This window comes from Vombatus ursinus, unplaced genomic scaffold (assembly GCF_900497805.2).
Source record: "Vombatus ursinus unplaced genomic scaffold, bare-nosed wombat genome assembly UNPS02014786.1, whole genome shotgun sequence".
Classification (NCBI taxonomy): domain Eukaryota; kingdom Metazoa; phylum Chordata; class Mammalia; order Diprotodontia; family Vombatidae; genus Vombatus; species Vombatus ursinus.
Window position 1 is genome coordinate 222,578 of NW_020954564.1, and position 12,061 is coordinate 234,638.

General features: G+C 43.6%; 1 protein-coding gene across 2 annotated transcripts in view; it reads right to left on the reverse strand.

Annotated features, from left to right (window-relative positions):
• LOC114047066 (bactericidal permeability-increasing protein-like) overlaps positions 1 to 11,690 on the reverse strand; it is a 20,025-nt gene extending 8,335 nt beyond the window's left edge. Inside the window, exons 1-10 of one of the 2 annotated variants that reach the window (XM_027867759.1) lie at positions 11,602 to 11,690; positions 9,747 to 9,862; positions 9,550 to 9,664; positions 8,326 to 8,454; positions 7,342 to 7,497; positions 7,199 to 7,262; positions 5,838 to 5,898; positions 5,592 to 5,683; positions 4,449 to 4,625; positions 3,606 to 3,665 (exon numbers count right to left, since the gene is read on the reverse strand). In XM_027867759.1, the coding sequence (XP_027723560.1) occupies positions 3,606 to 3,665; positions 4,449 to 4,625; positions 5,592 to 5,683; positions 5,838 to 5,898; positions 7,199 to 7,262; positions 7,342 to 7,497; positions 8,326 to 8,454; positions 9,550 to 9,664; positions 9,747 to 9,840 (948 nt within the window). In that variant the 5' untranslated portion in view covers positions 9,841 to 9,862; positions 11,602 to 11,690. The remainder of the gene's footprint in view (positions 1 to 3,605; positions 3,666 to 4,448; positions 4,626 to 5,591; positions 5,684 to 5,837; positions 5,899 to 7,198; positions 7,263 to 7,341; positions 7,498 to 8,325; positions 8,455 to 9,549; positions 9,665 to 9,746; positions 9,863 to 11,601) is intronic. The other variant, XM_027867760.1, reaches the window with a different exon arrangement.
• Positions 11,691 to 12,061: the final 371 nt, after the last annotated feature.

The following is a 12,061-nucleotide window of genomic DNA, read 5'->3' on the forward strand; positions in this document are numbered from 1 at the left end:
CTGGGAGCTAAGAAACCTAGACTCTACTAACACACTAACTCACTGTGTGTAGCATCTCCAAGTTGACAGGGACTTTGGGGGCTGTCTAGCCTCCCTGGATAAGAATCCCCTTTCTAGCACACCTGAGTGGTCATCCAAACTCTGCTTGAAGCCCTCTAGTGAGAGAGAACCCATGACCTCCTAAGGCAGCCCATTCCAATTCTGAGTAATTCTTAATAGCTTTAAGTGATAGGAAATTTTTGCTTCTATGGAAGAGAAATCCGCCTCTCTGTGACAATTTCTTTCTCTTTCTCCCCCCCCCCCCACAACAAACATCAAATATAATCCATCTCCCTCTTTAAAGACCTTCAAGAATCATCAGCATTTCTGTATATTACCAACAAACCCAGCAGGAAGATTTAGAAAGAGAAATTCCATTTAAAGTGACTGTAGACAACATAAAATACTTGGGAGGCTACCTGTCAAGACAAACCCAGGAACTATATAAACACAATTACAAAACACTTTAAAGTCAGATCTAAACAACCAGAAAAATATTAATTGCTCATGAGTAGGCAGAGACAATATAATAAAAATGGATATCCTACCTAAATTAATTTTTCCAGTGCCATACCAATCAAACCACCAAAAATTATTTTAGGGAACTAGAAAAAATAACAGAATTCATCTTGAAGAACAAAATAGAAAGGGAATTAATGAAAAAAAATGTGAAGGAAGGTGGCCTAGATGTACCAGATCTTAAACTGTACTATAAAGTGGTAATCATCAAAACACTCTAGTACTGGCTAAGAAACAGTGGTAGATCAGTAGATTAGATTAGGTACACAGCACACAGTAATAAATGACTATAGTCACCTAATGTTTGGTAAGCCCAAAGCTTTTGGAACAAGAACTCACTATTTGACAAAAATTTCTGGGAAAACTGGAAAGCACTTTGGCAGAAACTAGGCATAGACCAATAGCTCACACCATGTACCAAGATAAGGTCAAAATGGGGACATGATTTAGACATAAAGGATGATATCATAAAAAAATTAAGGGAGCATGGAAAAATGTACCTGTCAGTTCTATGGATAAGGGAAGAATTTATAACCAAACAAGAGATAAAGAGCAAAAGCAAAACCAGTGCTGCCAACATTAGAAGGAAAGCAGGAAACTGGGGGAAATTTTTTTTTTATAAATTTTTCTGATAAAGGCCTCATAGAGAGAACTGAGTCAAATAAGAATATGTGTCATTCCCTAATTGATAAATGGTCAGAAGATATGAACAGGCAGTTTTCGGAAGAAAAAAATTAAAGTTATCTGTAGCCATATAAAAAACGCTCTAAATCACTATTGATTAGAGAAATATAAATTAAAACAACTTTGAGGTACCACCTCATGCCTATCAGATTGACTAATATGTGAGAAAAGGAAAATGACAAACATTGGTGAGGATGTGGAAAAACTGGGACACTAATGTACTGTAGATAAAGTTGTGAACCAATCCAACCATTCTGGAGAGGAATTTGGAACCATGCCCAAAGGGCTCTAAAACTTTGACCTAGCAATAGCACTACTAGCTCTGTATCCCAAAGAGAATTTTTAAAAAAGTGAAAATAGCCTATATATGTAAAAATATTTATGGCAGCTCTTTTTGTGATGACAAAGAACTGGAAATTAAAAGGATGCCCATCAGTTGGGGAATGGCTGAACAAGTTGTGGTATATAATTATGATGGAATACTATTGTGCTGTAAGAAATGACAAGCAGGATGCCTTCAGAAAAATCTAGGAAGACCTGTACAAACAGAGCAAAGTGAAGAAGATCCAGATCATTGTACTTGGTAACAGCAATATCGTATGATGATCAACTGTGAATAGCTATTTCCAGTAATACAATGATCCAAGACAATTCTAAAGGACTTTTGATGAAAAATGCTATCCACATCCAGAGAAAGAACTGACGGAGTCTGAATGCAGATTGAAGCATACTTTTTTTTAAACTTTCTTTCTTTTTCTTTTTCTTTTTTTTTTGTCTGTGTTTTTTTTCACAGTATAGCTAATATGGAAATGTGTTTTATGTGACTGTGCATGTATAATCTGTATCAAATTGCTTGCCTTCTCAAGGAGAGGGAGGGGAGGGAGATAATTTAGAACTTTTAAAAAAAATTTTACATGTAATTGAGAAAAAATAACATGTGAAGGACACAGTAAAAAATTAATAAAGAGGGGAGAAAGAAGGATCTATAATGAATTCTGTTTTGGACATGTTGAGCTTGATATGCCAATGGGATATCTGAGAGAGGATGGACTTATTTCTTCAGAAGTGTTCAGCTAAATTACTTGAATTGTTAAACTATACATTGATTTTAAATTAAATACCTTTGAAATAAAAAAAAAAATAAAGCCCTTCGAATACCTGAAGACAGCTTTCTTGTTCTCTTCTCCAGGTCCCATTTCCCTCAACCAAGCCTTATATGGCATGATCCTTGGACAAGTCAGTTCCCTTCTCTGAACCTCAGGTTCCGTCTTTGTCAAATGAAGGAAAGCTGTGTGATTAGCAAAGAGGACCCTAGACAGGAAAACCAGGGTTCAAGCCTGGTTCTAACACTTACTGTACAACTTCAGGGAATTCCAGGACCTCAGTTTCCTCTTTAAAAAAGAAGTGGTAGGAGAAGATGGTCTCTGAAGTTCCTTTCACTTCTGTCTTTTAAAGCCTTTTATGACTTGGCCCTTTTCCTACATTTCTAGTCTTTTTACTCTTCCTCACATATTTTTCAATCCAATGATTCTGGCCTCCTTGTAGTTCCTAAAACAAAACATTCCATTTCCCTACTCTGGGAATTTTCATTGCCCATCACCCATGCCTGGAACCATCTCCCTCCTCATCTCTACCTCCTGGCCTCCTTGGCTTCCTTCAGGTCCAGTTAAAATCTCACTTTCTGCAAGAAGCCTTTCCTTTTCTTCCTTAATCTTAGCACCTTTCTGCTGTGATTATCTACAATTTATTCAGTATGATAGATCTTATTTGCATATATTTGTATTTTGTTTATTTTATTCTGAACTTAAAAAATAAAACAAGCATCTCTATAATGTAGAATAGAAAAAAGATGATTGTACATGAAACTGCAAATTTATTATATACAACTTGCTATTCTTTTTAAATAATGAAGTTATCATGTAATTTTCTTTTTTTTTCCTTTTTTTCTTCCTGTTCCTTAACACCCCCCGCCATCCACCCTAGAAATGGCTGCCATTAAACACAAATATGTATATATATGGAAAACCATTCTATGCATACTTCTTATCAGTTCATGTACTTGTATATTGTTGTTGGCATATTTTCTCCCCCATTATTAGACTGTGAGCTCTTGAGAGCAGGAAAAGTTTCCCCCCCCTTTCTTTATCTCCCCATCTTCCCTTTCTTTAACTCCCATTAAGTGCCTACTATGTGCCAGGCACAGTGCCTGGTGTTTCCTGTCTTCATCACAACAAAACAAAACAGATTTTTGGGAGAATTAACCATGAATTGTGTATGCAGTACAGACCTAAGTGAGACTACAGAGAGCAAAAGGATGTAGGCAGGCAGTTTCCAGCCTGAGAGGCAGAATAGATGACCCTTACCTCAGGCACAAGGCCTTTGAAGATCTTGGTGTTGATATGTATGGGAAACTTCTTGGGCACCTGAAATGATGAAGGAAGATCCCCTGTTCAGCCTTATCCAGCCCTCCCCTTTCACAAGCAGGCAGCCCTCTTGCTCCCTGAGCCCACTGATGGCTAGCTGTCATTCACGTTCCCTTAACCCCTCCTGCCCTCCTTCAAGTCCCAGCTAATGTCCCACTTTCTGCAAGAAGCTTTTCCCAACCCTTCTTAATCTTGGTGCCTTCCCTCAGAGACCACCCCCAATGCATTCTGTATATCTCCTGTTTGTCCAAAGTGGTTTGCATGTCGTCTCCCTCCTTAGACTAGGAGCTCTTTCCTGATGTCATGGTCCTCTTAGAGAACCAAGGATAAATAACAACAACCACCTTGAGGGCAGAGACTGCTTTTCTTTGGCTTTTTTTGTATCGCCAGAGCTTAGTTCTGTGTATATAGAAGACCCTAAATAAATGTTGATTGACTGTTACTGTTTGCCTGGTCCCTTCTCCAGTCTTGGCCCCAACCTCAGACAGCTGTCACTCATATTACCCCAGCCCCGCCTATCCCTGCTTGGTCCAGCTTCCAGTCTTAGCCCGCCCTCAGCTGGCTGTCATTCATTTCCTTCTAGCCACACTCCGTGGTCCCACCCCTCCTTCCAATCCTAGTGCCAATACCTGTTAGATGCTGCTCTGGCTCCACCTCCAGACCGTATGTGTCACTCATGTTCCTCCCAACAATCCTCAGCTCCACCCCCAACTCTTCTAGCCATCGTGCCCCGCCCCTCCTAGCCCCGCCCCGCCCCCATACACTCAGGCCCCGCCCCCTTGCCGTGCTATCCGTGAGGTTCCAGGACAGTGCCCCTGCCCCATAGTAAACGAAGGCGGCCGAGTTGGCCACGAAGTCCGAGACACCCAAGAGCAGCATGCGGTCATTCTGTTCCCAGAAGGAGAATGGAGCGGGGGGCACTGGGGCTTCCTTGTGGCCGGCCCGGCTGTAAAATTCACCCTGGGAGACAATTATGGGGAGGAGAAAGGACAGGGAAACTGAGTCAGGAACACTCAAAAGTGCCCAATCAAGCCCTCAGTGAGGAAGGTCTAATACCAGCTGGGCCATTCTTTTGCTGTGTGTGTCCTTTTTCTTGGCATCATTTTGCTTCTCAATGAAATAAAGCTAATCATCCCTGACCTTGCAGAATCATGAAACCCAAACAGCATACTAGGTGGAGAAAATGTAAAGTGCTTAAGAATCATAGACTCTCAGAGCTGGAAGGGACCTGAGCAGGTACCAAGTCCAAAACTTGTCACCACCCCATGCAGAAATCTCTACAAGCCTTTCTTATGTGGGTCATTCAGCCTTTACTTGAACAGTGCATAAGGAGTTAGTAGTTAGTAGAATTCTAGCATGTTAGATCTGGGAGAGACCTTAGGACACAGAATATAGAAGGCCAGAGCTGGAAGGGACTTTAATCCAGCCCCCTTATTTGATAATTAAGATAATTATTATGTTAATATATTAATTATTGTATATCATTATAAATTATTAATATAATAATAGGATCTTAGGATGCTCAAGCTGACTAAAGTGAGTATTCATGTGCTTTTTGATGGGGCCATAAAAGGCATGCTTTCTCAAAAGAGAAAGAAGTAGCCTGGGAGACCCAATATACCACAGATTTGCTATGGAACCTTGGGTTAGTCACTTGGTTCTCTCTGACTTCTTCCCATCTGCAAAATGGGAACAACAATTTCCTTGGACTCTCAGAGAGCATGAGTAGGAAAGTGTGATGCATAGCAGAGAGGGAGTAGGAGGAGGAAGAAGAATCAGAGGGTTAGAAGGAGAGGGGAGGTTGTTAATGATAAAATGAACATGGAGTGAGGAAGAAGAGGCAGAAGGACAATAGGGAGAAGGATGACAAGAATGGGGAGGATGTAGGAAGGGAAAGATAGCAAGGAGTATGGGAAGGGAGATTACCTTAAGGTTCAGTTCAATGCTTTGCTCTGTAATCAGCGGTGGTGCCACCAGAGAATAGTCCAAGTCTGCAAGGGAGCTTATGTGGCTGGATTCTGGGGACCAGAGAAAGAGGGAACCACCTGTCCTCAGAGGGATCTCCTGCGATCCTAGATCCCAGCCTGTCTTAGTATTTATACTGACAGCTCGTGTCTCTCTCCCCAGCCCTCTTCCCTCCCAGATCCAGGCTCCTCGGTGCCACCTCCTGACCTGGGATGGTCTGCAATGTTTGTTCTAGAGCCTCCACTGCATTCTGGATCTCTTTACAAAGCTGGACGAGGAGAAAGGTCCAGAGAGTTAGGGAATGGGGGACATCTCAGGGAGTGTGACTGTGAGGTAGTTTCACTGACTTCACCGGCCCCTTGCTGTGGTCCTTCCTGTCCCCAGAATCCCATCCTCAGAGCTCTGGGCCCAGGGTTTTTCCATTTAGTCTTTTCTTCCATATATCACCTCTCTTGTTTGGGGTGGGGGGAGGGATGGGAGTGGAGTAGTAGGGAGACTCTCAGATGTGATAACTGGAGATTGGAGAGGGTGTGACCTGACTGATTGGCAGGGAGCAATAATAAATACCAATAATATTTTATTGTCTTAAGGTTTGCAAAACACTTTATATGCATTGTCTTATTTGATCTTCACATTGAAAGGCCCCTTAAGTCCTTTCTCTGTCTCTCTCTCTCTCCACCCCCCTCCTCTTTCTGACTCTCTGTATCTGTTCTCTTTCTGTGTGTCTCTCTGTATGTCTTTATCTCCCTCTCCCTCCCTCCTCTCTTCCTGTCTCACTCCGTCTCTGTCTCTGTGTATTCCTGGGCATATGCTCTATAGTTACTTGTATGGTCAACTGGTATCTTTCTTCCCTACCTCTTCCAGAATGTAAGTGCCAGGACACCAAGGGCTGTTGCCTTTTTGTCTTCATATCCCCATTTGCCCAGCACAGGACTTTGCTGAACAAATGTTTGTTAAAGTGAATTATTGATTTGACAAAGGCAGACACAGGCCCAGGGAGGTTAGGTGATTTGACCAAGGGTACCAATTATTAATTGACAGAACCAGCCTTTGCACTGACTGCCTTTCCATGGGAGTAACAAGACCAAAAGACATTTCCCAGACAAACTCAGGGTATCTGGGCAGATTCTGAGTTTTAACACCAACCATCCGAGTGCCAATGGCCCCGTAACCTGGGCCATGATCCATGCTGTTGATGTCATGATATCAAGGACCTTGTAATACTAATATAATAAGCCATTGATGTGTGTATTAGAATGCCCTCTGGTTGTTAGAGGGATGAGGAGCCAGGACAGAGAGGGCCTAGAGCTAAAAGGGATTGAAAAATCTGAAGGAACTAGGTGAGGCTTGGGAGAGGGAGCAGGGCTTAGAGAGGGGAGAGGATTGAAAAGGAAGGGAAAAGAATGGGGCACCTAGGAAGGAAAAAATAAAAAGGAGCAGGGGTCTAGAGATTCGAGGGGAAAGAGCTTGGGTTGTTGAAAGGGTGGGGATGGTCTTGGGGAGGAGGAAGAGGTTGAGGTGGTTTTTGTGGGGTAGGATCCTAGGAAGGGGCTACAGTAGAACCTTACCTTGTTGCCCAATTCCTGTCGAAGGACATGCTCCAGGGCTCCAGTGAAGATGTTATAGAGCCAGCTAGGGGAAGGGAGGATAGGAATGTGTGGACCTGACACCCTCTCCCTGTCCTTGGACAGCCCCCCAACATTGTCCTTACCTGGCTCCCCCATAGAAGGTGACATCCAAGTGCCCAATGTGACAGCTACAACCTGCAGGGCTCACGACCAGACGTCCAGTGCCATCCCAGCCCACTTCTATTAGCACAGCCAACATCATGTCCCCCACATGCAGCTTAAGGGTTCCATTGTCATGTCTGCTGAGTGGGATGGAACAGGAAAGGAGGGAAGGGAGGGAAAGGAGGCAGCCCACAGGAACAAATAGCTTGGGAGTGATCCCACTCATGGCCACCAGAGAGCAGCAGCTGCCCACTGAGGCATTCACCCAAATTTGAGGTCGCCATAGGAACAATCTGTAAGATCTCTGGCTAGACTGTGTTGTGCCAGCCCTCACTGAAAACTGGAGTGCTCAGAGTGGCCTTCCAGGAAGAAGTGGTGAAGCAAGAGCTGGACCTGGAAGGCTGGACAGAATTTGGCCAAAGCAAGTAAAACATCATTAAAAACACTGAAGTTTAACTGTCCTCTGGCCTTTCTCTGTAAAATGATAGGATTGGATCAGATGATTTTTAATGTCTCTGTGAACTTGTGAACCCAACTCCAGAGCCCTACAGAGAATGTAGGGGCAGTGGATACCTTCAAATGGCTGGGTTTGGGAAGCATAGGAATTTGGGGTCCCAGGGTACAGGAAGGTATAAGTGGAAAAGCCTGGGCCTCGAACCCAGAATCCTTGTGTTAAAATATTGTATCTATCACTTATGTAATGTGTGACCTTAGCAACGTGTTTCCCTCTCTAGGCCTCCGTTACCTCATCTGTTCATCTCTTAAATGGGGGGGGGCAGGAATTGAACAAGATGGTCCCTAGTCCACTGTATTAAAAGCCTTCGTTCTTGGAGGATCTGGAAGCCTCTGATGGGGGATTAGGCATATGTCTGTCATCAGGAAAAGGAGGGCCCCAAGGATAAAAGTGAGAGTGGGGGTTGGGGTGGTTCAGCTGTCCCTTTCCAATATCCCTCCAAAGTCCTTACATTAATGATACCTTCACAGACCAGTGACCATTGACTTGGGCCTCCGCAGATCCCATGGACAGTTTGATTCTTGAGCTGGGAGCAAATGCAACCAAAGACTCCCCCAAATTTATAGTGTTTACCTGGAACCTGTAGGAAAGTACCAGGCAAAGCTCACTTTCTTGGCCCAGCTTCCCCCAAAAGGTCTCCCTTACCCCTCAGCCCCATTACCCAGACCCCATTATTTCCAAGTTTGAAATCTCCTCAATCATTAACAGATGGCCTGCCCAGGACATCCCCTGGGGAGAGAGTTTGAGGCCATTAAGTACCCTGAGCTGTCTCGGAACGAGGAACACTGAAACTGAAAGGATCCTTAGAATAGGTAACACAGAATATCAGAACTGGAAGGAATACTACAGATTATCTAAGGTTAACTCCCATTTCACAGTGGAGGAAAGCGAGACCCAGAGAGAGGAAGAGATATAAAGCTAGTTAATGGCAGTTCAAGGAGTATAATCCAGGTCTCTTGGGGTGGGGGGGAGAGGAATGGGGAATAATCATTTTTATAGTGCCTACTATGTGCTAGGTACTGTACTAAGCACTTCACAAGTATTATCTTATTTAATTTTGACACCTAAGACAGTAGGCTGTGGGACTCGAAGATTTCAAAATCCTATTATTTGGTGTAGTAGAAAGCTTGCTTTCTGATGGCCTCAGTTTCCTCATTTTACAAATGAGGTGAGAGGGAATTAGACTAGAAGGTAACTCACATTTATGTAGTACTTTAAGGTTTGCAAAGCACTCTCTTCCCAATAACCCTATATGGTAGGTAGCATTTATCTTATTATGCCTATTTTACAAATGAGGAAACTGAAACTCTAATAGGTTAAGTGACTTGCCCTTGGTCACACAAAAAAGTGCAGGAGGTCGGTGTCCTGACTCTAATTTCAGCGGCTTCCTATTATACCACACCACCTAAGTCTGAACTTCTCTGTTCAAACATTCCTTCCAGCTATGACATTTTTTGAGTCTTTAATCAAAGCCTGAGTTGCAAAGGTTTGGAAGGGAAGTAGAAGGTGGGGGGGAACCAGGGTAACTAAGAGCAAAATCAGATGTCCATGGAGGGATTTGAGTGGAGTGAAGGGGAAGGCTGGGAGATCGAGAAGGAAGGGTGTCACCTGGTGGGCTGAGGTTATGAGAAACAGTTGGGAAGGTGGGAAGACCCTTGATTTTTATCTCTCTCACCCTGTCACTGCATACTCCACTTGGCCCACCAGGGGCACTGAGTAGGAGCCCCGGAAGTCTGGGATGGGCAGTTGCAGCAGAGCAAGCTTCAAAAACTCCATCCCAACCTGCTTCCCTGCAACAGAGACCAACACGACCATTACCTCTTCTTTACCTCCCCAGCATCACAGCCTCCCCACCAGTTGTGGGGCACTCACCATAGTCCAGGCCCTTCAGGGTGATCTTCGTTTTTATTCCAGGAGTTACTGCCTCCGTTCCTACCCCCAACAACACCACTAGGAGCCACAGCATCTTACGGCTTCTCCAGGCCCTGCTGAGGGAAGGACCGAACACCAGCAAATGGGGTGGGATAGCTTCTTTACTCTCCATCAGTCAGTTAATTAGCAAGCATTTATGCATTTTGTGAAGTGACCCTGGGCTCTCAGAGTTACATCAGCAGAGTAAGACTTTTGGTAGATCTCACCAAGCTAGAAAGCTGTTGGGCATAGCCCAGCAATGAATGAAAGTATATACTAGCTAAGTATAGAGTCCTAACTGGATATAAGAAGCATGTCCTCCCATTAGGGGAAGGGAGCAAAATGCTGCCCTAGTGTGGGAAGGAAAAGAAATAAGAGTGACACCTATCAGATTGACCAACATGACAAAACAGGAAAATGATAAATGTTGGAGAAGATGTGGGAAAATTGGAACACTAATGCATTGTTGGTGGAGTTGTGAACTGATCCAACAATTCTGGAGAGCAATTTGTAACTATGCCCAAAGAGCTATAAAAATGTGCCTACTTTTTCACCCAGGAATAGCATTTCTAGGACTGTTTCCCAAAGAGATCATACAAAAGGGAAAAGGACCCACATGTACAAAAGTATTTATAGCAGCTCTTTTTGTGGTGGCAAAGAATTGGAAATTGAGAGGATGCCCATCAATTGGGGAATGGCTGAACAAGTTGTGGTATGTGCTATAAGAAATGATGAGCAAGTGCACTTCAGAAAAACCTGGAAAGACTTGTATGAACTGATGCTGAGTGAAGTGAGCAGAACCAGAATGTTGTACACAGCAACAGCCATGTTGTGTGATGACTAGCTTTGATACACTTAGTTCTTCTCAGCAATGAAAGGATCTAAGACATCTCCAAAAGTCTCAAGAAGGAAAATGCTTATCCACATCCAGAGAAAGAACTATGGAGTTTGAACGCAGATCAAAGCATACTATTTGCTCTTTTTATTTATTTATTTTTATTTATTCTTCTGTTTTGTTTCCTCTTTCTAGTCGTTCCTCCTTATTTCTCATCTATAAAATGAGGATAATAATTCCTCTTTCACAGATTTCTTCTGTAAGGAAAAGTACTTCATAAAATCTTAAAAACCTTGTTATTGTGCAGAAATGAGAGCTGATATGATCCAGGGCAGGGTTTGTGTAGCACTGTTCAAGGAGATACCTTTGTATCTCCTATAGCCCCATACACAGGGCCCTGCACACAAAAGTGCTTAATAAATGCTTACTGAATTTGGTCAAAGTCTTTCTCTCTCTCTTTATCAGGTCTTTCTGAGTATTGAATGCTGTGTCTCCATCTTCACCAACATTCATTGAGAGTGGAAGTATAAAAGTGCTTTGAAGTCCTTCACAGGGTCCTCTGCCAGTGTCTGGGCCATGCCTTGGGGGGACCTTACACCAGAGTCTTCCTCTAGGATTTATCTCTGCCAGCCCAACACAAAGAGGGCTCTGGGAAGAAGACTGAGCTAAAGGGCCAAGCTATTCAAGAGAGGGCTTAACCTCTTACAGAATTCCCTCCCTACCCAAACTACCCATTAGGATCCCAAAGCACATTTTCCACTTCTATTTGACTGAGTGGAGCTTTCTCTCCCCGACCTTGGCTAGCCTTCCACTTCCCACCCACCATCTGCTATTGGTTGCAGCTGGGATGGCATTGCTGCCCTCCCTGCCCCACCTTCCACCCTCCACCCTCCACACACAGATACACACATACCCAGACATACCCACAAGAGGCCCCAGCCCTGGCCTCTGGGCTCAGCCAGAGCTTCCCCTTCTCCTTACCGTGAGCCGTTTCAGAGAAGGAGCAGGAGTCTGTTCTCTCACCCTTGGGTTTTATAGAGTCATTTTGAGGAAGGGGAAGTTGAGGGGTGGGCTGTAAGGACAGGATATGATAATGGGGAAGTGAAAGGAAGGTTGAGCTAAAGAACAGAGGCAAAGAAAAGTGGGGAAGACAGTGAGCTGATGAGATGCAAATGAGCTTCAGCCTTGGCTCCTCCAGGCAAAAGAGCTTTCAAAAGGTCTTCCTGCCTTCATTCTCTGCCCTCGTCAATCTGTCCTTTACACATTGCTAGATTGTTCCTCAGTTGTAGGTCTGGTCATATTGCTCAACACAAAATCCTTCATTGACTTTATTATTGCCTAAAGAGTAAAGTTCAAATTTATTTTCTTGGCATTCAATACCTTTTACAATCTGGCACTACTCTATTGTTCCAGCCTTTATTATCTCTTGTGATTTCTTTCC